This window comes from Caretta caretta, chromosome 1 (genome assembly GCF_965140235.1).
Source record: "Caretta caretta isolate rCarCar2 chromosome 1, rCarCar1.hap1, whole genome shotgun sequence".
NCBI classification, from domain to species: Eukaryota; Metazoa; Chordata; order Testudines; family Cheloniidae; genus Caretta; species Caretta caretta.
The window spans coordinates 167,910,772-167,938,682 of NC_134206.1; the positions used below are offsets into that span (position 1 = coordinate 167,910,772).

General features: G+C 40.4%; 1 protein-coding gene across 6 annotated transcripts in view; it reads left to right on the top strand.

Annotated features, from left to right (window-relative positions):
• The window catches only part of GRIK1 (glutamate ionotropic receptor kainate type subunit 1), a 238,157-nt gene that overhangs the window by 150,563 nt on the left and 59,683 nt on the right, over positions 1 to 27,911 (top strand). For all 6 annotated transcript variants that reach the window (XR_012670308.1, XM_075133209.1, XM_075133214.1 and 3 more), the window contains 3 exons: positions 3,751 to 3,804; positions 6,127 to 6,300; positions 10,791 to 10,934. Coding sequence is in view for 5 of the 6 variants with exons in the window: in XM_075133209.1 (XP_074989310.1) it covers positions 3,751 to 3,804; positions 6,127 to 6,300; positions 10,791 to 10,934 (372 nt within the window). In the remaining variant the exon portion in view is untranslated. The remainder of the gene's footprint in view (positions 1 to 3,750; positions 3,805 to 6,126; positions 6,301 to 10,790; positions 10,935 to 27,911) is intronic.

The window sequence follows — 27,911 nt, forward strand, 5'->3', positions numbered from 1 at the left end:
TAGTATGCTAGATGGCTCCCCACTTAAGCTACCCAATAGCAGATGCCAATCAGAGGTCTCTTCTAAGCCACACCCCTCTCAGGGAGTTTGCTGCATAAGTGCAGGCTGGAGGGAGGTGTCTACTTCTGCTTCAGATCCAGCCATGAGTCCTCTCCTGGAGCTAGGCATCTAAGTTATTTTTTGCAAGAAATGCCAGAGGCAGCAACATCTCTCATCTTATAAGTTTTAGCCCAATAGTTAGAGCACTCACCCCGGATCTGGGAGACATGGATTTATTTCCCCCTTCTGTCTGATGGGAAGAAAGAATGTGAACGGGTGTCTCTCACCTCTCAGGAGAGCGCTCTCTCCACTGAGCAATGGGATATTCAGATGTGGGTACCTGTCAATCTTTCAGATTCAAGCTGCTGCACTTTGTATAAATGCTTAAATAGCAATTGTGCCACGGAGAGAGAGTGATTCCGTAGCCTGGTGATTGGGCACTCAGATGGGAGGCCCAGGGTCCATTCCCCCTGCTCCAATGACTATTTATACAAAGCGGAACAGCTCCAATAAGAGAGTGAGGGAGCCCCACTTCAAAACATCCCAAGAGCACTCTGAAAGGTGGAAATCCTGTTCAGATCCTTTCTCCCCACCAGGCAGAGAGGGGAACTGAACCAAGGTCTCCCATATGAGTGCTCCAACCACTGGGCTAAAAGTTATAAAGGAGGCGGTTGCACTATCACCGGCCTGGTGTGCGCCCTGATCCAGGAGGAGTGCTCAGAGCATGCCCACCAAATTGGGCCCCACAGTTCAGATACACAGGGCAGCATCTATCTCACCCAGTTCGAGGATCCTGCTGGGGCTCAGGCATCTGGGCACCTAGAGTGAGGCCTTGTGCAGACGCCCAGTGGCAGAAACTTAGGTGCCTAGGGGGAAATTTAGGCACCAAAGGATTTTAGGTGTTTACGGAGTTAGGTGGCAACCAAGCCAGGGTTTTGAGGATCTCAATGGCACCTACTTTTTGAACTAACTTCTCATTCAAGTATCTAAGTCCTTTCGTGAATCTGGGCCTAAATGTCTTAGTATCTTATGGACCTCAGTGTCTTATGCAGATTGCATCTCATGCTTCTGCTTTTAGACACTGGAATGGGAATGCTGCGTTCATCAAAGCCTCCTGTTTGCTTTTCTCTCTCAAGGCTAAATTGAATCCATACATAATAATTAATTTTAATGTAAATATGTAAATTTTGAAAATGTATATGTTCTTGCTTTTATATTGACTTAATAAAATAAACAGATTGTGGACTTTTTGTGGGGGACCAAATGAGTTAGAGGACTTATAAAGGAATACAGCACTAGGGACTGAATGGGCATAGAGAGGAAACTACCTCAGGCCCAGAACTGAGTCAGACTGGGTCACATTGGGAGGATGTCATGGCAAAGTTTGCATTTTTTTGCTCTCATACACAAATATGGTATATAAAGAACATCAGTCTCCAGGACTGTCAATCTGTCTCCTTTCACAAGTAATAAATTAGCATAAGAAATAAAAAAAAATTCTCCTGAAATATAAATTCAATGAAGTGATTAAATGAAATACTTAACTTCTGGCTCATTTTTAGCAGTTGGAAGTGGATCAGCCATCTTGGATGCATGCTGACCTCTTTTTATTATTTACCAGCAATTTTAGGAGTACAGATTCTTTTCTATTTGTACCAAGGAATTGCACTAGCAGACAATTGGTATACAGAGGCCTTGTCCACACAAGAGAATTTGGGCATGTTAAAGAATGTTATTAGCCCTGGTATGCCAAACAGCTATACAAACATTTATTATAAATATTCTAAAGATGATATTTATACCACTTATGTTAGCCTTGCTGAGAGCAGGTCTGAATAATGTTTATTCTGAGCCTGTGCTACCACGTTGATGTAGATGAGAAACTAGCTCTCATGTCACAATTAGTTCTCCCAACACAATCCTAGAGAAGAAAATGCACTTTTGAGCCACTTTACTGTACTGTGTGGGTGGATGTGGACATAAATGCAAAAGAAATAGAACTGAGAGTGTGGAACATCCCATTACACATGGGCCAGTACTAACATTTTAATTATATATGATCCAATTCTCCAGGTTAGGAGAGGCACTATTTTGGTATCATAGCTGCAGTAGCAGCCAATTCCTGAAACCTCAAAGGAAGGATAGCCCTACCCCCATTCCTGGAATGCACTAGGGTGAGAACCCCTCCGATATTTTATGGGATGCCCTTTGGCTCTTTTATTTCATTGATTTGCCACATGAGTAAGGAAAGGTTGAATCAAACCTTTGCAGAGCAACACTAAACAATATCACTGTTCGTTAAACCTTGCTTTCGGTGTAGAATTCAGCTTGAAGAAACCTAGTCTTTTTAACAAAAGCTTAACCACAAAGTGAAAGAAGGAAAGAAAGTTTTCCTTTTATATTGTCCTAAGACTGCACTGATTTTCACACCTGAAATAAAAATCATGGATGTGGCTTCTTGTTTGAGACTTAGCCTGTTAAAACATGATCAATGTTCAGAAGGTTCTCCAACCCAGACCTGTGTTTTTGCACTTGAAACACAGGTAAGGAAATACTAGGAAGAATTTATTATGTGCATTTGTACCTCAAATGCAGCAGTGGAAAGAATATTTTCCTTTTGCAAACGGATTTGGAGAGATTGTAGAAACCTCCTAAATATTGATTCTGTTAAGGCAGAGCTTCAAATTAAAATTAATTTCACTTGTACATGTTAAGAGTTTTGTCAATTGATTTAAAAAAAAACAAAGATGTATTGAAATGTACTAAAACTAATAAGTACCATTTTAAACATTAAATTGAAGTTTATGATGATTGCATTGTACAGCTGGGGGCAGTAGAAATGTACACTTGAGAGAAAAAACTTGTGATATGTTAAGAGAAATGGTGTTTCCCTAAAGAGTCTCTTAAAATAAAGAGTTGTCCCTTATTCTTCATGTTGTTTTCCCTTATTTCCATCTAACAAAGGTGTTCACCCTCTAATGTACCCTAACCAGTTGACCAATTTAATCACATGGGCAGAAAAAGAATTCCTTCCTCAACTCACAAAGATAATCAGCTTGTGTTTAAACAAAGCTTAATTACCACTGAAACACTGTCGCCGTTTGCATAGCTTCAGACTGTATTAGCGCTTGGAGAGTTACTCCAGATCCATTTTTTTTTTTTTTGCACTATTTGCTTTGGTGACCTCCTGCAGAATTGAATGCAAGTTGACTGTGTGTTATTTAAAGAATCATTTCTTCTTGTGTCTGTCAAGTTTACTGCCATACACATTCACTGAGTGTATTTTTCTCCCATTCTAAGGAATGTCAAATCAGTATTTTCTCCCCTTCATTTAGTATGCCTCAATCACATTCCCTCCGAGGCATCTCCATTCCAGACTAAACAGCAGCACACTTCTTTTAACACCACCCCCACGTTCCAAATATCAAGCCTATTTTCCCTTCCCTAAACTTTTTCAATCTTTGTTCTCTTTCTTGAGGAGAGGTAATGAAAATCTTAGTTTTAATCAAAAATCACATATGTTGCTTCTTAAGAAAAGTGCAGTTTTCATTGTAGTCAATGTAAACTGCATTCTATAGTTCCAAGTTCATCCTGTGCTCTTCAAAAGACAGTGAAATAACCTTAATCACTGAAAGCCCCTACTACAAGGTCAACTCAGGCTGTTTCTTATTTAGAACATCAGTTTCACCCTTTGACTTTCTTTTTCAACAGATTCTTTCCATGGGAATGATGACCGAATATTATCACTACTTTTTTACAACACTGGTAAGAAATACTGAGAGTTTTGCTGATAACATTGTTTCTCCTATTTCAGTGAAGACAGCTGAAATCTTGCATCTCCCTCTAAGTTTTGAGTGTTGCTACTACAGATGAAAAACATGAGAAAATTACTAAGTATTATTATTACTGCAAGAGCCAGTATTTTGTGGTGGAGATGTCCTGAAGAATCTGTCAAAATTGGCAGCACTGGCCTACACTTTCCCCCACTAATTCTTACTGTGCTCCATAAAAATAATTAAAATGAAATGCACATTAACAAAATCACATTTGACAAAGTGCTGTGTGAAGAAATGTGTCCAAATAATTAAGTTCAGATTTGGCAGAGGAGGGGGGTGTTAGGATAGGGTTTTGAGATAGCCCATTACTGATATGGGCCTGAGACCAGAAATTCAAGTTTGGAGCAAATCCAAACTTCCCCATTTGGGGCTGAGTTGCTATGTTCTAGATTTCAGAGTAGCAGCCATGTTAGTCTGTATCCGTAAAAAGAAAAGGAGTACTCGTGGCACCTTAGAGACTAAGAAATTTATTAGAGCATAAGCTTTCGTGAAGTGAGCTGTAGCTCACGAAAGCTTATGCTCTAATAAATTTGTTAGTCTCTAAGGTGCCACAAGTACTCCTTTTCTTTTTATGTTCTAGATGAAGCCCCATCTCTTGTTCTGCACAGTCCGTGTTAAAGCCACAATTCAGCAAAGTCTTTAAGCTCATGCTTAAATCAGTCCTTACTCAGGAAAGAACTTGAGCACCTGCCTGACTTTAAGCATGTGTTTAGGTCCAACTTAATGGGGGTCAAGCACATGCCAACACACTTTGCTGAATCAGGGCCTATAACATTATTCTGTTTCCACTCCCTCTGCTCCGAGTTTGTCAGCTGTGCTGCAACTAGAAGATAGTCAAGGTCCTTCAGCAGCAGGTCAGCAGCTGTGGTGGATTAGGCTGGTGTGTGCTCTGTGACACCAAGTGTTTGACAAATAAAACCTATGGCTAAAAAAGTTTTATTTAATAAGGAAACAAAAACATGAAACTACAAGAATGTTTCAGGCTTACAGAAGAAGAGCCATCATATTTCTTTTATTATATGAATATTTGAATTTTCAGTAAATATATCACACATTTATTCTTTGAAATCTAAGATTGAGATCCGTTTTCATTTTAAACTGCAGGCAAAGGAGAGAACGCAGATTAGTGGCACACAGCCTACAGTGTCGGGTGCATGCCACTTCCTATGGACAAACTTGGTTATTTCTTTGTATCACGTAAACATTTATGTTGAAATGAAATCCATCCTGACTCTTGAAGTCACTCCATCGGGATGCCAAATACACATCTTGCCTGAATGTTTAGAACTTCAAACAGGATCTTGAAAAACTTCCCATGCAACTCACTCTAATCTCCCCCAAAAATACACACCACATTTTAAGACTGGATGTGGGCTTTCCTCCTTCGTCAAAGATTAGTAAATTCAACTTTAAAAAGTCAACACTTACCAGACAGTTGGCATGCTACAATATCTGAGGCAGTGCTGTATATCCCCTACACTCAGAGCAAGGAATTGCTGTGATGTTGTAAATGTTGACACTTTAAGGGTGATAACAGTACACAGCCATGACCTGATCATTTGTTGCTTCACTGGTCTGCTGATACCGGCAAGATTTTGTTCTGAAATGCAAACCAGCTCTAGCAAGCACATCTCACATTTTCATTGCAGAACATTAGTTTTGAAAAGTATCATGGAATTATGTCACTTACAATACTCATTCTTTCCCTGCCCTGAAAACTTCAAGTGTCTAATGCACATGGAGTTACTCTGCACTGGCCTGACACATACATTAGACATTGACAGCAAGTTACCTGTAGCTGGCAAGGCAGGAGAAAAATGGGGTTCGCAAGTCATAAAATTGTATTACTCTCCACATCGGGAATCTTCATTCCCAGGATTGAGAAGTATACTTAATTTTGGACAACCAATTCTTCATGTTGGTTTGTGATAGATGTAGCATTATGAGAGGACTGATAAATCAAAACCAGATATTGAAGTGCAGCTTTCCTGTAGAATAGTGCTGTTGTGGGGAACTGATTTTTATGTTCCAACAAACCAGGTATGAAATTTGTAAAAAAAGCCTATTCACAAATGTTGTCACTATTGTTTGCAGGAGTGCGGAGGGAAGAGATACAATGGAAAAAAATATATGAGCATTTGATTGAAAATGACAAAAAATTGTATAGACTTCAAGACAAATAGTTTGCTCTAAAAATAATACAGCATCTTGAAAGTGTGTTTTGTTTTTTGTTTTTTAAATGATGATTTAGGATCTATTTGCATTAGATCTGGAACCCTACAGATACAGTGGCGTAAACATGACGGGGTTTCGCCTGCTCAACATTGACAATCCACAGGTTACATCAGTTATTGAAAAGTGGTCGATGGAACGACTGCAGGCACCGCCCAAACCAGAAACTGGCCTCCTGGATGGCATGATGACAGTAAGTGAATAACCACAGCATGGACTTGTAGCAGATGGCTATAGATGCCTTTCCAATTCTATTCCAATCCAAGGATAAACACAGATGTTTTTTTCTTAATTCCCCATATTTATCTGGATCAGTAGAGGGGAAGAAAGCAAGGGACAGCAAGGAAGACACTTAAGAAACAAAATTGACGTGTAATTTAGTGTCCAACATCTCCCCAAGAATTATGGGCCAACTACTGCAGCTCTTAATTACATAAATAGTTAATGGGAATATTCACATGAGCAGGAATATAGGATGTGACAACCAGTGACACTCACGTGAATAGATGAGTTACAAAGCACTCTGACAAGGTGCTTTGTGCTTATCATTTATCTCTCTCTTGTCAAATGCACTGCAGCAGTCTCATTTCTCTAGGAAAGTTCAGAATTTGATGAATATAAGAAGAGATAAAAACTTCCAGAGAGCTATAGTATTAGTAATCTACAAGGAAAGATACTGTATGTGTAGGCAGGTAATAGCATTTTTAAATTGGAAAAGTGCCTTTTCTCTCCATTCCGATCATCTACAGCAGCACTCTGGCTTTGAAGATGTAATTTAGAGATAAGTGAAAGGTATCATCTTGTTGGAAATGGGGGCGGGGGGAGTGTGCCCCTTCAAAGGATCAAAAGAAAAAATAGAAACAATTGAACTGATTAAGTCTAATGAACACGGTTCTGGATTTTGGCATTGTTTTCCAGCATCTGATAACATTCTTAACATGAATTGAATGATGTGGGACGCAGTATGGAATCAGACTTTATTATAAAATGTTTCCTGGTGTCATTTTGAAACACACTAATCATTACAGAGAATTTCCCAGATCAACTATCTTCAGCAAAAATTTGAAAAAATTCTTTGATAGCATCCTTACAGCAATATACAAGATGGAGTAGATAGTGTCTCTGCCCTAGGAATTTACAATGTAAGGCCCCAGTCCTGCAATAGGATACGTGCAGGCAGAGCCATTCACCCACACAGATCTGATTGCAGGATTGGGGTATAAGACAGAGTTTAGATCTCCTCTTTTATTAGGCAGAACCTTCCTTTTCCATATGTCCAAATTTGCTCAGATGTCTTGAGACAATATAAACAGACAAGGTTACTAATCAGCTGTGCTTACTTTAAACATTCATAGCAAGTTCATTTATTTAGTTTGGTAGAGACCTACAATACTGCTTTAAGAAAGGAAAGACAACTATCACGCAGCAATGAAGGCCCAACCCTGTCTTCCAGCACCACCTGCAATGTATGCTCACAAGCCTGTGGCCCAAGGATGGGATTCCTCAGTCACCTCCAAGGACTCATGGAACATATAACCTGTGAAAGAGATGATCCTCAGCCTCAAGGGATTGCCAATGACTGCTGTAATTCATTAGACAGTGAGGAGTTGACAAGTTACACATTATCAGGAGAATGATTAAACTTTCTAATATTAATGCAAGATTTGCCCCTTCTAGTTCACAAAATGGCATTTGCATGGTGTGGGGAAAATGGAAAGATTCTCACAATGAGATACCCGGATTTGTGTGCAATCATCTAAATAAAATATTAAAATCAAAATAATGAGAAATTCAAAGGCTGAATCTCTGCCCCTGATTTACCCTATTTCACCTAACCATTGTAGAAGAGGTAGGACGCTATCATTTTTTTGTAGAAAAACCCATACTAAGGGCAAAAGTTACATGGAAACACTCAAGACAGTTCACTACACAGAATTTCTGATGTGTTCTGCTCTTCAGGCTACTCAAGAAGGTCTGGAATGGCTTTAATGACACAGATGCTTTGAGATCTTCTGGGAAATGCATAGATCTCAGGCTAGCCAACCAGAAATGTCTGTATATACTCCTGTTTGTTGTTGTGAATGCAGAGTAGATGTTTTTTTTTTTTAATGTAATGTTTTCTACAAAATATCAGCTCATTCTAGTCCACATCGACTAGCAGCTGGTAAAATGATTTTGTGATGATCACAATCATTTTTGAACTGTGAAACCTGCATAAAACTGTCACTTTTTGATTAGTGTCCATGAGGTCATAGCCATGTCTATAACACCCAAGCAATGCACACCCCGATTTGGTTTTTATGACTTTTCCATGTGGTTGTATTTTTAAGTGAATGGCAGGCAGCTGACAGGCCTACTAAGTTAATTTGTCAAGCCAGAGAACAGGTTTAGCCCGAGCAGCAGTTGAAGCTTGCACTACCCTGGCAGGATAGTGTAACAGTGCTGGCTACTAGTGGTGAGAAAGCAGTTGCAGTCTCCATGCCAACACAATGTTTGGCCTTTTCATTGAAAAAATTAAAAATTGAAGAAGAACAAACCAACTTATTTCACATAGGCCATCAACTACCATCAGAGGGTGATGATTTGCATTGCTGTAACACTGGACCAGATTCTTACCAACAATCCATTGCCATATTTTACCAACCCTCACAGCAGTACGGCCTTTCCCCACTCAAATTGCATTTCCAGGAATGTACCTGGGGTGATTATTGGGATTATGTCACAATCTGCCACTTGGTTGCTCCAGTAGATAAGTAGCAGCTCTATATCTGGCACAGCATACGTCTCCCAGTGCACTTGGGCAGCTAGGCCGGCCAGCGCAGAGCCATTCTCCACTCTCTCCTGACCACGTGCACAATGCGGGAGATGTCGTGATCCCACAGAGGTTTCTGTTCCCCCTGCACAGCTACCTACAGAATGGGTGGCCCATGTAGTGAAGCAAGGTGCCCTCTCATTCCTCAGTGCAGCCACATGATTGAGCATTAAATAGAGAAATGAACAAAGGATCAAGGGGAAGTAGAGTCAGAGAGGTAAAGTGACTGGCTCAATGTCACACAGCAAGATGGATGAATATTAACAATTATAAAAGCAGTGAACTTTGATCAACCATTTCCAGCTCCATACCCAACAGTACCAACACAGACAATGCTGCCATTGACAAACGATATATGCATCTTATTTTGAAGTAATGGTACGGTCTGACCACTATAGTGATGAAAACTGAGATCTGCTGTGAAGCATTTCCACCAGAAATCCTCAAACTCTCTAGGCCCAATTCATCCTGAGTGTAACTCCAGTGAAATAGAGTCAAACCCTAGATGAATTTGCCCTAGTCAGCCTAATTTCAAGCCTGATCCAAAGTCTATTGAAGTTAACGAGAGTCTTTCCCTTGACTTCATGGGGTTTTGGATTAGGATCTTAGTCAACAGGATCTGTTTGGAACTTTTAAAGACACTTGGCCCACAGTACAGCTGCTATTGTCTCCTGAAGTGCATCTCGCCATTTATAACATTTTTGATTGTGGGAGCTTTGTTTTGTGCAGAGCCTGACCAGGGGTGTTAGGAGTGATTCCTCGTCTGCAGTATATTAAGATTAGCAAGTACATTCAGATCACATTTGATTGCCAGCAAAAGCCTTCAGTGCTGAAAAGACTGATGCCATTATAATTTACTTAGGTAAATGAAACAGACAAAGAATCAGATCTGTTAATTTCCCAAAGGAACACCAGGGAAAAAGAATAAAAAATGGTTTAGCTATGTAGTTCATATAAATGAGTCCAGTTTCTCATCTGCAAAGTCATTAGCTTTTTCTTAGGCCCAAATTTACTTCTGAATTAGTCAGTATATTTATAATAAATAATGTAGCATATTAATGAATTAATTCTGACAACATCCCCGTGAGGTGAGTAAAAATTATCCCCCTTTTATATAAAGGGATCACTGAGGCCGAGAGTAAGAGTGGGATTGTCAAAAACTCCTCAGTGAAACAAGTCCCATTGACTTGCAGTAACACTTCAGGTAAAGTTTTCAAAAATGCCAAAGTCCCATTTTCAAAAGTGACTAAACACTTAAGCTCCTAAATCCTATAGACTTTTAATGAGACTTAGGAGCCTAAAAGCCTAAGTGCCTAAAGTACAGATTTTAAAGGTATTTAAGCACCTGAAAATAGAGAAGTAACTAGTGGGATTGACTGCACTTTTGAAAATCTCACAAGGCAAGTCTCTGCATCTTTAGGCACCCAAATACCTTTAAAAATCAGACTTCAAGGCACTTCTGAAAATGAGACTGAGGCTCCTAAATCACTTAGTCTTTTCAAAATCTTGCCTGATGCACTTGTGAAAATTCCACCCCAAATGACTTCCCCGGTATCACACAGGAAATCTACAGCAGAGACAGGAATAAAATGCGAATCTCTTCATTCCTGTGCCTTAACCACTAGACCACTCTTCCTTTCTCTTCCATCTGATTGTTAAATATTTTGCTCAGCAATACCTGGTAGCACAAATTAACACAAGGCATAAGAAACAAGGCCTGTCTCTTGTTTTAACTTTGGACTCACATGAGAGTCGCAGAAAAGAAGTAGCCTAATCTCTCATGAGTAGAATAGGATGTTCGTTCTGAGATGACAAAAGGGGAGGGGGAAGAAAGATGCAAATTAATGAACCCCCTTCTGTTTTTCATGCAGACTGAAGCAGCTCTGATGTATGATGCTGTTTACATGGTAGCAGTGGCCTCCCAGCGTGCCTCCCAAATGACTGTCAGCTCCCTGCAGTGCCACAGACACAAGCCATGGCGTTTTGGACCCAGATTTATGAATCTGATAAAAGAGGCAAGTGTACACCATCTGCTTACAGCCAGTGTAATCCTCTCTTTGTTCTTTATTGCACTGGATGCCACTATGGAACATATTGTATGTTCTGATTTCTATTGTTAGAATATCCATTTCTATCTTGTTTTCCTCCTTTAGGAGCTTTGGTTTACAAACACAAGGCTGCTGCCTGCATTTCAATGGCAACTTTATCCCATCTTAAAAAATTAGCAAGAAACTCCAGGCACGATCAAGTTTCCCATGCGACTTCCCGTGGTTTTTTCTTGATTTATATTTATTATGGAGTTGGGGTACTCATCATTCACTAAACTGCGCTAGGCAGTAATCAAATTATGGAAGAACCATGTGCTACCATTGTAGAAACTGGGGTGAACCTTTGTAAGCAGATTCCATAGCTCTGCACTTGTTTGACCACCGTTGTCAGGCTGATTCCCCACTTGTCAAATGGGTGAAGTGCTTCTACTCTCTCACAAATTTATTTTACATTATTGAATCTGTCATAAATATAAAGGGAAGGGTAACCACCTTTCTGTCCACAGTGCTATAAAATCCCTCCTGGCCAGAGGCAAAACCCTTTCACCTGTAAAAAGGGTATAAAGGGTTAAGAAGCTAAGATAACCTCGCTGGCACCTGACCAAAATGACCAATGAGGAGACAAGATACTTTCAAAGCTGGAGGTGGGGGGGAACAAAGGGTCTGTCTGTCTGTGTGATGCTTTTGCTGGGACCAGGTCAGGAATGCTCTTCAGAACTTCTGTTAAATTAGTAAGTAATCTAGCTAGAAATGCGTTAGATTTCTTTTTGTTTAAATGGCTGGTAAATAAGCTGTGCTGAATGGAATGTATATTTCTATTTTTGTGTCTTTTTGTAACTTAAGGTTTTGCCTAGAGGGATTCTCTATGTTTTGAATCTGATTACCCTGTAAGGTATTTACCATCCTGATTTTACAGAGGTGATTCTTTTACTTTTTCTTTAATTAAAATTCTTCTTTTAAGATCCTGATTCCTTTTTTCATTGTTCTTAAGATCCAAGGGTTTGGGTCTGTGTTCACCTATGCAAATTGGTGAGGATTTTTATCAAGCCTTCCCCAGGAAAGGGGGCGTAGAGCATGGGGAGATAGTTTGGGGGGAAGACGTCTCCAAGTGGGCTCTTTCCCTGTTCTTTGTTTAACACGCTTGGTGGTGGCAGCATAGGGTTCAAGGACGAGGCAAAGTTTGTACCTTGAGGAAGTTTTTATCCTAAGCTGGTAAGAATAAGCTTAGGGGGTCTTTCATGCAAGTCCCTACATCTGTACCCTAGAGTTCAGAGTGGTGAAGGAACATTGACAGAATCTCATTAGTAAAAATCAGAACTCTTCTTCCTGCAAAGGAAAGGTTGCGTGGAGGCAGCAGTCAGAAGTGGTTGTTTGTTCCTTTTCCCCGCATCCCACATTTGGAGCCTAATTCTGCCTTCATTCAGAGAGCTGTAATTCCTATCAAAGCTATACCCATGTTGCACTTGTGTAAGTGGAACAGAACTGGCTGGCTGAGGGATACAATATACAGTAGCTGGCATGATGTGGCATGTTACTGAGATCAAGAATCTCTCTGGAAGCAAGTTGCAGCCAGAACATGAAGGTACATAGACAAGATACAGAAAGCTTCTCAGAATCTTTGAGGGCTCTTTCCTTCAAGGATTGTCATAGGTAGGTCCCTACCTATCATTCGATTATGCAGCTGCACAGGTTCCCAAAGCATTGGTTCTTCTGCTCTTTTGCTGTACTGACAACCATTTTACCTTCCTGCTCTCTTTTTCTTGCCTATTTTTTCCTGTTTTCCCCACAAGGGTAGTTCTGTAGATTTCCTGTACCTCCCTCCAAACTTCTGCCTTTAAAAAGGATAAAGTAAGGACCAGAGCAACCCCTGCCCAGGGACCGTATTTAAAAAATTTGATGGGGAAGGGGTAAGGATACTGCCATGAGCTTTACTCACAGTGCAAGACGAGAGGAGGCATGCAGCACCTCTTGAACTGCATAGGACTCCCCAGGAGGGGAGCTGTAGCAGAAGGGGTGTACAGTAGCAGAAAGAAGCCCACACTACGTTTAGTGACCCGAAGAGCTTGCAGGAGGCTGTGGATGCCCTGCAGCATTTGGAAGTTCCATTGAGCAAAGTGCCTCACTCCAGTGGGGTTTAAAACTGCTGCATGGCAGGTCCTCTCCTGCGGAGACTGTAAGAGAGGAGAGCAGAAGGTGACACTGTGAGGCTGTTGTAGGGGGCAGCCTGTGGCAGTAAGGGCCATAATACTTGTGAGATCAGGGGAGTCTTACAGGTGGAGCAGGCAGCCCTGCAGAGCTTTGAAACCCTACAGCAGCTCCCTGCCCATGCTCTACTCTTCCCGCAGCTATTCATGACAGAAAACTAGCTCCAAGAAAAACGTCTGTAGCAAATGTGATCTCCCTCTCCCACATATTCACTTGAAGAAAGCAGGAGCTTCTGTTAAGACACTGTTGATCTCAATCTAGGGCTTGTCTACACAGTAAGGTAATGCATTCTTCTGGGGTGTGATTTCTAAACTGTACGAATGTGTTGCACATTAATTGGTCTGTGTAGACCCTGCTGGTGCACACTAACGGATCCCTAGTATGCTTTAATATAGTACTGTTTCAAATAGCACTATGCTAAAGTGCACCAGCAGGATACATGGACCAATTAATGCATAACACATCTACATAGTTTAAAAATCACATACCCAAAGAGTGCATCACCCCACCATGTAGACAAGCCCTAAGCGTCTAAGTCAGGCCTAAGAGTTGCTTCAACCATCACTCTTCCCATCCTCACAAACCTCATCTTAGGCTATATCTACACTACTGAGCCTACCTCAACAGAGCCCCCTAATGTAGATGCAGCATATGCCAACAGGAGTTGTTCTGCCAGTGTAACACCACCACTTCTCCAAATGACATTAGCTATGCCAATAAAAACACTCTTCTGTCAGCTGTGTCTACTCAGGGGGTTGCTCGGGGCGGGATTGGCAGCATAGCTGTGCCAAAGTAAGTTTTAAGTGTAAATCAGTTCCTTAGACTCCATAGACCTTCTAATTCATTTGTCTCTGAAGTGTTTCTGGGCTTGTTGTCCCGCACTCTCACTGGGTGGAAGTTTGCATGCAGAGGACATTATACCTTAAATTCAAATAAGGTAGTAGTTATAGTCTGACTCTGCGGTACATTTTTACAATGGAACTGAAAAGTGACTTTGTAATCAATTAATTCTGTTTCATAATTCAATGATGCTCTGCTGCACACATTGGAGGACTTTTAGCACACAGTATAAATAGCCTGGATCATAAGCTTTGAAAACATCTTTAAACTTTGACCAAAAGCAGTGGAAGTCTCTCAGCAGATCCAGTTCAGGGTTTAATATGTTAAGCAATTCTATGGTCACATTTATCATGGAGAGCTGGCAACTTGCAGGGAATGAGATATGTGAGTTAATTACTGATAGTTTCATGGATAATTTCTTTCATGGGTCAGTAAAACACTGATTTATGCACTTCAAGACTCTTATCTTCATGTTTTCTGGGCTAGCCAAAAAGTACATTATGAAAATGAATTGATAAGAACTAAGGCAGTAATCAATTTCACAAAGGAGGACACAACAGGTGTTTAAAATTAAATTGTAAATACACTAGGACCTCACTAATTCATGCGAAGAACTAGGAGGCACAGCCAGGATAGGGGAATTGTTCAAATTAGGGAGCAAGCCAAATCACATTAAAAAAAAGTCAAGTAGTTGCATAACAGTTGTGTCCATTTTATTTTCCTAAGTGCGGTTTAGTTTTAATTGTTGATTATTTGTATAGTACCAACAGTCTGAACAATTTTATAGACAGGTATGAAGACAAGATACCTGTCCTGCAATTGAAGTAGAGGATGTACAAAGGTGGAAAACAACAAGTTCTATGGTTGGCGAAATTTAGCATACACCTTGGTAACACCATGTCTTTATTTGAATTTTGCTTTTAGACACAGTAAAGATTTTCATTAATTTAATTTGTTCTGACATATCAGTGGAAAGAATAAAGGTGGAAATCCTCTGACCTGTAGAGTACCTGGACTTCTGCTTCTCTCTGCAGCTGGGCAAATTAAAAATTTTTCAGTCTATCAATATTCTGTTGGAAATCAGAGTTCGAGCCACATCTTCTCCTCAGATGTGCATGAATGGGTTTCCTCATGAGCAGCATATCTGAGGACAGAATTTGGCCCCTTATTTATGTTAATCTGAATATATGCCTGTCTAAAAAGCCAAAAGCCGTGAGTGAGTATGAATTACTGTGTTAATATGATAAGGAGTCCGGTGGCACCTTAAAGACTAACAGATTTATTTGGGAATAAGCTTTCGCGGGTAAAAAAACACTTCTTCAGATGCATGGAGTGAAAATTACCGATGCAGGCATTATATACTGATCCATGAAGAGAAGGGAGTTACCTCACAAGTGGAGAACCAGTGTTGACAGGGCCAATTCGATCAGGATGGATGTAGTCCACTCCCAATAATTGATGAGGAGGTGGTCAATTCCAGGAGAGGCACAGCTGCTTTTGTAATGAGCCAGCCACTCCCAGTGCCTATTCAAGCCCAAATTAATGGTGTTAAATTTGCAAATGAATTTTAGTTCTGCAGTTTCTCTTTGAAGCCTGTTTCTGAAGTCTTTTTGTTCAAGTATGGCTACTTCTAGTTCAAGTATAGCTATATCTACCCCATATCTCTTCTAGCGACACCATCAGAGGACCCAACAACATCAGCCACACCATCATGGGCTCATTCACCTACACGTCTACTAATGTTATATATGCCATCATGTGCCAGCAATGCCCCTCTGCCATGTACATTGGCCAAACTGGACACTCCCTACATAAAAGAATAAATGGACACAAATCGGACATTAGGAATGGTAACATACATACCAGGAGAACACTTCAATCTTTCTGGACATACAGATTTGAAAGTAGCTATACTTGAACAAAAAAACTTCAGAAACAGACTCCACTTGTTAAGAAACAGCAAATCAGTAAAGTATCCTCTTAAGCTAATAAAATCTAAATAGATAAATACAATAGATTTTTCTACCTCACCCCCCAACACAGTGTGCTCCATTCTTGCTGAAAACTAGTAACAGTAAGAGAAAAACCTCGTTATTCCTATGGATGGGGCAGGTGCTGCAAAATATTTCATTGATCTAAAAATAAAAATAAATAATTCCTTCAGATCCAAAAGGGGAGATTTTCAGAGGCACAAAGTAGGCACCCTAAGACGAGTACTATAATGGCTAGCAACGTTTCTGATGGAAACAGTCACCACGATTTCTATGGAAAAGGTTGCTTAAATTGGAGAGAGAAATTCAGTAATTTTCTAGCATATATAATGTGGCCATTACTTTTGTATCTAGCTCCTAGATATGGTGGTGTGCACATTAGAAAAGGAGAGAAAGAGGAGGAGGAGGAGGAGACATTCCAAAGAAGCAGGGCCAGATAAAGGCTGGGGCTTTAGGGGCTGCAGCCCAGGGCCCTGGCTCAAGGGGGGCCCTGGCATAGGGGGCCCCACAAAAATAAATAACAGGCAGCGATCTCCAGGCTGCCTGCCTGCCATAGCCCCATGTCACTCCTGGAAGCGGACGGCTGCTAGCACCTCTCCCATGGTTCCCGGCCAATGGGAGAGATGGGGTGGCGCTTGCAGGCTTGGGCAGCGCACACAGACCTGCTGCCCCTTTTCCCCCAGGGCCTGCAGAGACGTGCCACAAAATCTAATAGCCCTGGGCCCACAGGAGAGTTAATCTGACCCTGCAAAGAAGGTTGAATTAATTTGGTTCCCCTCTTTCTCTGTCTCTACCAGTTTGACCAACACCACTCTACTTTCCAATTCCTCCCACTCCCAGCTACAGAAGACAGACCCCTCCATGCCCATCCTTATCCAAGCAGGAGACCTTCATGCCCCAGCCTGTCTATATCACCAACAGCCTGCTTTTCAGCACAAAGTTGCTTCTTGGTTCCATGCCAGGAAATCTCCTCCCACAGAAGACAATGTCTCTCACAAGCCCGCTACTGTTTTCCAGTGCAAGGTAGTGGGAGGAAGGAAGGCAAGTTTCAAGTTTTAGCTCTGAAGGTCCAGAGATCAATCTCTAGATGATAACAAAGAAGGAGTGGCTAATATCCTACATGACATGGGAGGCTGTGACAGTCCTAGCTGTTGTTTGTGTTGCATCTTTTTGAGAGGCTTTAGGAAATCCCTCTTCTACAAATCAGAAACCTCCAAATAAAGATTAAAAGAAATTTGAAGCATTTACACCCTGAACTTTCATTTACCCCATTCTATAACAAGATTTTCCTCAAGGACTATTAGCTAGAATAAATCTGTGTTTAAGAGCTTTAAATACAAACTCTAGATCAAGGAATAATCTAGTCTGATGGCACTAAATTATTTCAAAAATCATTAGAAAAATCTGTTGAGGATTCTTCTGAACTGAACAATCTCCTTATTTAGACTCAGGACCCCTAGAAATCAACAATACAGCTACACTGGGTCACTCCAGAGACTACCAACTTTGATATTATGTTATATTATTATTATTATTATTATAGTATAATTGCATTTATTTCAAGCTTCAGGCTCAATAGATCTGTAATAATTCTTCCCCCAAAATATGCCCCAGGACTCCCTTTGAGAAAAGTCTAGACCAAACACAATGAATGCCTGCAAGCACAAGAGCCTTCTTATCTCTGAGATTAGAAGAGGGATTTCTTTGATTTTTGGGCTGATTTATTTAAGACAAGTGGGCTGTAACAGTAATAAAGGGTTTTTTCCTCAGACTCCAAAGAAGTCCCTGGACTTCTTTTTGCAGGTATCTTTCTAACCCACCGACAAAGAAAAAGGTCTGGTAGTATTAAGTCCCATCATACTAGTTTCACTTCAGGAAAACCTAGAAGAATTTATTCTAGGTTCTTTCTGGATCCAAAGAAGACTGGTAGATTCCGACTCATCCTACTGTAGATATATGAATAAGGCAGAATTTCACTAAATTCCTAACGTACTTACATTGTATAGAATTAAAGGAGGGTAATGTAATTAATGCAAATCATGGGTTTGTGGAAAATAGATCCCGTCAAACTAACTTGATTTTTTAATGAGATTACAAGTTTGGTCGATAAAAGTAATCATATTGATGTAACAGACTTTCATAAAGTGTTTGACTTGGTACCACACAACATTTTGATAACAAAACTAGAATGATATAAAATTAATATAGCACACATTAAATAGATTAAAAACTGGCTAACTGATAGATCCCAAAATGAAATTGTAAATGGGGAATCATTGTCAAGTGGGTATGTTTCCAGTGGGATCCCTCAGGGATTGGTTCTTGGCCCTACACTATTTAACATTTTTATCAAGAAGAAAACATAAAATCACTGATCAAGTTTGCAGGTGACATAAAAATTGGAGGAGTGGTAAATAATGAAGAGAACAGGTCACTGATTCAGAGAGATCTGGATGCCTTGATGAAGGGCGCAAGCAAACAATATGTAGGCCATTACTTACAGATTGGGGGACTCTAGCCTGGGAAGTAGTGACTCTAAAAAAGACTTGGGGGTTGTGGTGGATAATCAGCTTGGTGCTGTGGCCAAAAGCATTAATGTATCCTGGGATGCCTAAAAAGGGAAATCTCAAGTAGGAGTAGAGATGTTATTTTACCTCTCTATTTGGCATTTGTGCAACTGCTGCTAAAATATTGTGTCCAGTTCTGGTGCCCACAATTCAAGATAAACTGGAGAGGGCTCAGAGAAGAGCCACAAGAATGATGAAAGGATTAGAAAACATGCTTTATAGTGACAGTGATAGACACAAGGAGCTGTCTATTTAGCTTAACAAAGAGAAGATTAAGGGGTGACTTCATTACAGTCTGTAAGTATCTATATGGGAAACAAATATTTAATAATGAGCTCTTCAATCTAGTGAACAAGTTCTAACACAATCCAGTGGTGGGAAGTTGAAACTAGACAAATTCAGACTGGAAATATAAATTTTTGACAGTGAGGGTAATTAGTCATTGGAACCACTTACCAAGGGCTGTGATGGCTTCTCCATGACTGGCAATTTTAAAATCAAGATTGGATGTTTTTCTAAAAGATGTGCTCTAGGAATTATTTTGGGGGACGTTCTCTAGCCTGTGTTATAAAGGAAGTTAGACTAGATCATTCTGGTCCCTTCTGGCTTGGGAATCGATGAATTGTAAACTCTTTGGAGCAGGGACTGTCTTTTTGCCTGTGTTTGTAGAGTCCCTAGCAAAATGGGGATCCTGAGTTGGGCTTCCAGATGCTACCACAGTATAAATAATAATGTATCCACCTCTCCATGGACATATGCAAGCCTGAAAATCCCAGGAGGACAGCAATTAGACTCAGTACCAACATGATGAGATTATACAATGCAATGATCTTTATCTTTTGCTTGCATTTGCACTTCAGAAGCATGATTGTGATTCACAGCTTGCTGCTCAGTTGGATAAAATGGATGTTTTTCACATTCTAGAAATGCTGGCTCTGAGTGTACTTGTCTTCTGTTTTCCTACCTTGTCTCTCCTTTACAAAAATAATAAACTGTTTGTGTTAGATAGAGAGGAATATAAGTTCCCCTTAATACAAGGAAGAGAAGCAAATTATTAGTCTTGCTCCATAAATAGCAGCCTATCCTTGGCCTAAGAAGGGAGAAAAAGAACATTTTCCTCCAACTCTAGGGTAGAGGGGGACAACAGTGCCTCCCCCTAACTTCCAGCCCCCTGTGAAGGAGTAACAGGAAGAAGCCACTGGTGAGGTGACTCACCTCAGTATAAAAGTCCAGGAATCTAGCTCTACTTCTTATTGCCTCTGGGTCCTGTCCCGCAGCTGCTGATCAGCTGTTGATGGGGGTACGCAATCAGGCAGCAGCAGAGCTGCAAGAAAGATACCATTTCCCTCCCAGCCGCTGCATTGACAGGCAGGAAGGGGAGAGCGGACGTTCCAGGGCCTGGCCTCCTGACAGGCAGGGGAGGAAAGAGATTCTCGTCTCTGCCCCCCACAACCACGGGTGGCTCATCCCCCTTCCCGCCCACATTAGGGGAAATGGTAAAGCTACCAGGGGGAAGAGGTCTTGGAGGAATCTGGGAAAGGTGACGAAGGGCCAGAGAGAATCTGTGGTAAGGGGATCCAGAAATTCAGTGGATGACTGGTTAAGTCCCACTGAAAATCCCAGCCTAGAGAAGCAGCTTGACAATGCCTGCAAATCACAATCTGAGTAGATACTGGGAAATTTGCCATTGGTACAAGCTTTTTTCTTCTACAAAACTGGAATGGAGGCTGACCATCTAGCCTACATTCTAACAATACCAAACTCACTCCCCCACTCCCAAAGGTGGTGGCTAGAGATGGCTGAAAATATTTGGCAACGTTTTTCAAAATGTTAGTGTTTTTTTGCACTTGTGTGGCCAGCTTACAGCACAGCCAATCTTTTTCAAAAATTTGAAATTAATGAAGATTTTTTTCAAGGAAAATGTAAAAGCTTTCACAAAAAATGCTCTGCATTTTTCAACCAGCTTTCCTGGTAACTGTCCAAAAATAACCTCTCTCAAACCCTCACCAAATCCAGATAATACAAGCCTCTGAGGCTGGGGAGGATCCAAAGGGATCTCCAGTTCTGCCATGAAAAAAATGTATGCAGTGTTGTTGTAACTGTGTTGGTCCCAGGATATGAGAGAGATGAGGTAATATCTTTTACTGGACCAACTTCTGTGGGTGAAAGAGACAAGCTTTTGAGCTTACCCAGAGCTCTTCCTCAGGGAAAAAATGGTCAAGATCAGAGACTCACCTCAGTATAAATTGCTTGGAGCAGCACCAATGCCATCAAGCTGCTTTTTCAAATGTCTCCCCCTCCGTTTTTCTTGTTGCTAATAGAAAGCAACTGAATGTCTGTCGCTCGTATCAAATGGTGAAGGAGTACAAAGAATTCTCATCTCAGGGAAGAAATGATTAATAGAACAGAAAAACTTCAGCAACAAAACAACTTACTTCCAAGAGGAACTAAGCTCCCCACCCAATGGATTGATTAAGTTGGGGAAACCTGTGTGCACAGGAGTGGGAATTACCAGTCACTTTTTCACTGGATTTCACAGATACAAGGCCCTCCTCAAAATAAGTGACTTTGCCTCCAAAACCAACCCAACCTTCACCCTAAACTTGTATCAAGTTTTTCTGAGAGTCAAAGAACTTCCCTGCCCACAAATCATAGAATATCAGGGTTGGAAGGGACCTCAGGAGGTCATCTAGTCCAACCCCCTGCTTAAAGCAGGACCACAATCCCCAATTTTTGCCCCAGATCCCAAATGGCCCCCTCAAGAATTGAACTCACAACTCTGGATTTAGCAGGCCAATGCTCAAACCACTGAGCTATCACCGCCCCCCAATGTCTTTTGTACACAAAATGTCTTTTGTACATATGGATGTCCTGGCTCTGCTGGGTTCAGAAGAAGGAAGTAATGAAAATCTTGAGAGAAATCAACCTTGCCAAATTTCTAGCCAAGTTTTGCAGCCCCGGGATGTCAACAAAGTTAAGATAAGCAATTAACATTCGAGTGCTGATCTGAGCCAGACCTCTGCACTGTTTGACATTCACACAATCACTCTGTTCTTCTTTTGGGAAAAGTGATGTGAACACATCTCCAAGCTGGCTGTTGCTTTGGAAGCTGCCCTAAGAGGAACAAAAGGTCAGAACTGGTGATCTGAAGAAGTGAACACTTCCAGATCAAGTTTCTTGCCTACTTCTGCTGGACTGACTAAGCCAAGGAGGGAAGGGCAGGATATCTAGCCGTCTGGTTTAATGGATTCAAATCACAAAAAACTATTTCCAGGAGATTCTTCCCTTGATGGCAACTAGTAGAACACAAACTAAATCTGAAAACTGAAAATATTAACAGACACACAGTGTAGTCACATGTATTGGATAGAGAAGGAAGAGGCGATTTTTCATTATGGAAATGATAAAAGGAGTTTGAAAGAGGCTAAAAATACAAAAGCACTCCATAGGGGGTGATGTGCATATAACTTTCACTTACAGTGAGTGGAACTTCCAGACCATTTAGCTGATGAGCACGTAACATTTTCTAAGAGAACAAAAAAATGTTTTCCTTAGACATGATCTTTCATCACTACAGAGGTCAGCGTCTTCAAGTGCGTCCACTGGACCTGGAAGGTCTGCAGTCATGGACTAAAAGAGAAACTAGTCTAGTACTTTAAAGGCATTACAACCATATGTGGACATGGTGGAAAATATATTAGCCATGTCTCCCGTTGTCTAATTAGAGGACTTAGGTCTGGTCACCTGAACTTTCTGCTAGCCAGAAAGCTAATGAGGCTGTTCTGGAAGATGGGTATAAGAATGCAGTTTTATAACATAAAATAGGGTAGTGTATTACCCCCTAGAGCTTACAGCCTAACTACTAGATGGATGGCAAGCTCCACTAATCATTGCATGACTTGGACCAATTGCAACATTTGTCTTTCCTAAGCAGTGAAGAGGAGCAATTGATAAGATTTCACAATACAGAGCCTTTTACTAGGAGCGCAACAAAGCCAGACAAGATCAAGGCAAATAATGTCTATTAACCATATTGTTTTATATACACATCACTTTAATGACATGTTTATCTAAAAAAAACCCCACCTAATACTATAACACAGTTTTGTAATATATTTCAAGGAGTTTAATATTTTGTTTCTCAGCACCACACTAAATTAAAAATCTAAAATTCTTATTCATTATTAGTATTACACTAATGCTTACTGTACCCAGCCAAGATCAGGCTGCATTGTGCTAGGCACTGTACAAATGATTAAATATTTTAAAATACATTGATTCAGTGACAGGGTAAAACCTAAGGGCTACCTACGGGCCCACCGGGGGCTTTAAGGGAAGGGTGTGTCCTCCTTCCAGAGACCAAAAGGCAAGGGGAAAGCCCCTGGGACTTCAGCCCATGCAGGCCAGAAGAAGTGCTTTGTTTTAGTGTTACTTATGAAAAGGACCACAGCATTGTCATGGATTTGAATGAAGTCTGTGAAATCTTGGAAATGGGTATAAAAAGACATTTAGTTAGGCCCCAGACCATGTGGCATTGTAAGCTGGCACATATGATTGCAGCACCACTCAGATTTGGCCTGTCTGCCCCTCGGTTTCGATCTATGAATGGGTGTCTGAGCCAAACCTGGGCGGTGCTGCAATCCTGTGTGTCAGATCAAAACACCAAGAGGGGGGAGCCAGGTCCAGCCATGCAGGACAGGAGCTGCCACTGGAGAGGTGAGTGTGGTGTGTGCTCACCCTCCAGCCCACTCTCCTCTCTCTGCCCTGGGCCTCACCTCTCAGCACCACCATTATACTCTTGTTTATGCTGATGTAGTGAAAACTACATTTGGTGATTTATCATTTTTTCCCTGACCTTTGCCATGAAATTTACTAAAAATATTTGTGCCAAAACTATAGATTCTCTTATGAGTTTTTTGTTCAACCAACAAATTGTGCCCAGGGCTAAGGGTAAGGGACAAGAAACGCTCAGGTGTGGTATTTTTTCCTTATGGGACTGGCAAAATAGCCTACATACCCCAATGCAGGAAGACATCCCCATTAAGGAAGTGCTCTTAAACACATGTTTAAATCAACCGCATTTAGAAAAGCACTTAAGTCAAGGATACATAAGCGTATACTTAAATGTAAGCACAGGCTTAAATTAATCTCTAGTCGGGAAAGCACTTAAGCATATCCCTAGTCAGGAATCAGAGTGGTAGCCATGTTAGTCTGTATCCACAAAAACAACGAGGAGTCTGGTGGCACCTTAAGGACTAACAGATTTATTTGGGCATAAGCTTTCGTGGGTAAAAAACCCACTTCTTCAGATGCAACAATTTTAGGAAAGCTCTAAAATAAATGTTTAACTTTAAAAGTCAACAGGACTTAAGCTCTTGATCAAGTGCCTTCTTAAATGTGGTTGAATCTAGCTGAGGAGCATTTGCTACCAGTCCCCAGATTTTGGGGCAGAGGGTTCTTGCTGCAAATCCCTCACCTAGATTACACTCCCAACTACACACGATTGATTTGCCACTGTCAGAGTCTGTTCACCTGGAGTGAAATTCATCCCTTTGAAGGTGGTCAGCACAATACCTTTGCACCATTTAAAATCAGTTTAAACTTTGTTTGAAAGTTATTGTTATTCAGCAGATGAATAAGTCATTTTTAATAAATCAATAGGTCAGAGAGAAAGGATGGGCTTGCAGATAAGGCACTGGACTGGAACTCATGAGGTCTTGGTTCAACTTCTGACTGTGCCACAGACTTCCAGTATGACCTTGGGCAAGTCACTTCATCTGTCTGAGTCCCATCTGTAACATGTGGATAAAGAGTACTTTATTTCTATTTGAATCATAAGCTCTTTGGAGCAGGTACAGTGTACTACTTATACAGTGTATAAGACACAATGGAATCCCAGTCTCAAACCAGTTAATACTAACCAATAGTACTGTACCATAAAATAAATAATGATCGTTTTTATATTTTGTGCTGCACTTTGTCACTTTGATAATGGTCATTGAAAAACGTACAATACCCTAGTTCCTAGAGGGAAGAATAACTTACAAAATTAAGCTTCTCCCTCAAATCTGAATCCACTTCCCCTTTGTATTTTATTTGAAACTAAATTTAAGCTGTCTGATTTAAGCATTCAAGACGTATCCAAGAATATCTTCAAAGGCATTTCACCACACAGACTTTGAACCAAGGACACCTGAATTGTCACCCTCAAGTAATTAGGGATCATTTTGTCAAATTTCACACTGAAATGGCACACTCAAAACTTTTCTTCACTACTCTTGCACACCATCTAGCCCAAACTGCTCTGAAAATGAGTGTTCTTGAACAGTTCAAAGAACTTCAGCTTTCATGAGAAATCCACCCCCCTCCTTTTCTTTCACTAGCTCTCCATTTTTTTTTCAAAACTAGGTGAACATGGTGCTCATGAAAATAAGAGTCTTATAATTGGGGTCAGAGCCAGTGTATATAGATAAGCTTCACCACATTACTCTCCCTTCCCACTTCAATCCTAATTAGTGATATTCTTCACACCCTCTCAGTCCTGGACCTCTCCCAAGTAAAGATGCTGCCACATGTGGTGGGTTTTGGGTGGGGCAGATAAAAGTGCACCATCAAACGGTTTTTCTCTTATTCCTTGTGCTGGATTTGATCCTATCTAGAGGAAAGGTAATGTATTAACCCACTGTGCTATTTAACCCCCAAGATGTCAACTTTAGTAAAAAGATTAATTGTATGAATCACTCAGTTGATGAGAGACTTTAAGCAGCTTTTCTATTACAATTTCAACTCTAACCAAAAGTTATATCATCAGTTAACTGTGAGGGATCTCTTTACAATTCTAAAAAATCAGGGACTTTGACTTCAGACTAATAAACCAAAGGAAGATCAAACTTTCTCTTATTCATTACTGCTCAAGATGGCTTACAATGGAATTGGCTATATACTGTGTTAGCAAGTTTTGTCTTGGAGAAGTGAGCTATATAGTATTTCCTGTCCATGTGTGTAGTACAGTAAACCAAGGTTTGCCTAAATCTTTCAGATACCTGAACTGTACACATTTTGTGAAGTTGATAAAAACCTTATGAGAAATGCGAAAGACACGTGATTCAACAGCATATTTCAGAAGCATTTCTAAAACATGGTGTCGTTAAAAAAAAAAACCTGGGGCCCATCACATACGTAATACAATACACTCTATATAGCTTTACATCTAACTGTCTTACAATCAACCAAAAACAGCAAAATAAAATTGCAAGCATTATCAAATTCCAGACTTTGGTCTTGTCTGAGAAATATACAGGATCAGATTTCCTAACATCCAATGGAAGCCACTCCAACTGTTTTCACTGGGCTTGCTGAACTACTCAGCACTATCACTAAATGCTATTTGAAGAGAATAGTAATATAATTGATAAAGAGCTTATTCTAATATCTGTTCAATAATGTGTTGTGATGACAAATAGTAGCTCTATGGTACTAGTCAAAAAGCAAAAGTTAGGTAAGCAAAAAGCTAAGAGTGAGAAAAGCAGCTCTCATCAACTTCCTAACTATCACTGCCAATCAGATAACATAATTTATATCTTCCCTAAATGTGCATTAATTCTCATAACTTGGAATTTTATTCTGTTTTCCAGTTTAGCATTCCAAGTTTTTCAGAGCAGCAAGCATGTCTACCTCTGTATTTGTACTGCACCTTGCACAATAGGGTCCTGAACAAAGCCAGAGTAAATGCTCATCCTTCCATTTTGTATAGGCAGGAAGTGCTAATAAAAACAAAGACAAATCTGAAATGGAAAAATATTTTCCTGTTTTCTAACTAGCTCTACTTAAACCCTTTATTTAATATAGTCTGGCAATGCAGCAATACTTTGCTGTTAGAACACTTTTCACACAAAGAACTCAAAGCATTTTACGTACAATTAAGAAAGCCTCCTAATACACCTGTGAGGTAGGTATTTTTGTCCCTATCCAGGATGCAGAAAAGGAGGCAAAGAGAAGGTAAAGGTGACCTACAGAGGATTTTAAAAAATTGGCACATGCCTAGGAATGTGGAAAGATACTTTTTAAAAAGTGGATTTTATTTGCTTGCTTTCTTTTACTTTAGAAATCTTAGGAATTATTTCCCCCTTGATTTGGTTAGGGTCTCAGAACCTCTGTATGGTGAACTCTGATAGGAGGAAAGTAGAATCTTTAGCAAAGATGTCCTTTCTTCAAACTCTCCATTAGGCATTAAAGAAAAATGGGGAGTTAACAAACCAAACCAAGCAAAACCACTTCAAACAGTCTCGCCAAAAAATACCATCCCCTCTGAATAGCTTGGATTTCAGTCCCTGGACCTTTGATGTCATAATTTAATTAGTCTTCCTATCACCACACAGTCTTACAGGTTGCCAAGACCTAAATTTCAAATGTAATAAACAAACAGGAAAAAAATTGAGCCTTGAAAATGAGAACTTTTCGGGCATATCTGTGGATCATAAAGAAGTAAAAAGAGGGCACAAGGCAATTCTTTTTTCTTTGTAGGTCACATTTAAGTAACTTGCCAAATGCCATAAAAACAAAAATAAAAACCCCCACAACACTGGGGAAACTAGGACTAGAATCCAGGGCTGAAATCTTGGCTCCATTGAAGTCAGTACAAGTTGTACCATTTATTTCAATAGGGCCAGGAATTCATCCCAAGGCGTCGTAACTTTTAGTCTCTGCTCTAACTACTAGACCACGAATGTTCTCTTCATTTTAAGCATATAGTCATACGCAATGGCTAGATCTTCAGTTGTTGCTAATCAGCACCATTCCATTATCTTCAGGGAGGACCTTTTCCAATATTTCTATTACACAGAGAAAACTGTGCACTGTCTACAGGAAAACTGGATTTCAAGCTCCACATTTCTAATGAGGCCTCAACCTAGTCTCTGAATTTGCATCCATAATTTTACACAAGCAATATGGAGAGAGCCCAAATAGCCAGTTTAAGGGCCTAATCCAAAACCCACTGAAGTCAATAGAAAGGCTTCAACTAACTTCCGTGGCCTTAAGATCCGGCCCTGAATGCTCAAATTCCAGCGGTACGTGCAAGCACAGTAATTGACTATGCAAAATGTAGAGGCTATTGTTTTTTTTAATGTGGCTCATTGTCAGCTTTGTGACTCTCTCAGGTCAATAACAGTGCTATTTATAGTTATATAAATTTGCAGATGCCTAGTTATATCTGCAAGGCTTTCTGGGGAGAAGGGAGACAAAGTCATTTAGCATTTGTAACGAAAGATATATTTCACATTTCCACACAAGATACAGCTTAACATCCCTTTGGTCTGCTTTAATATTATATAATAATTCAA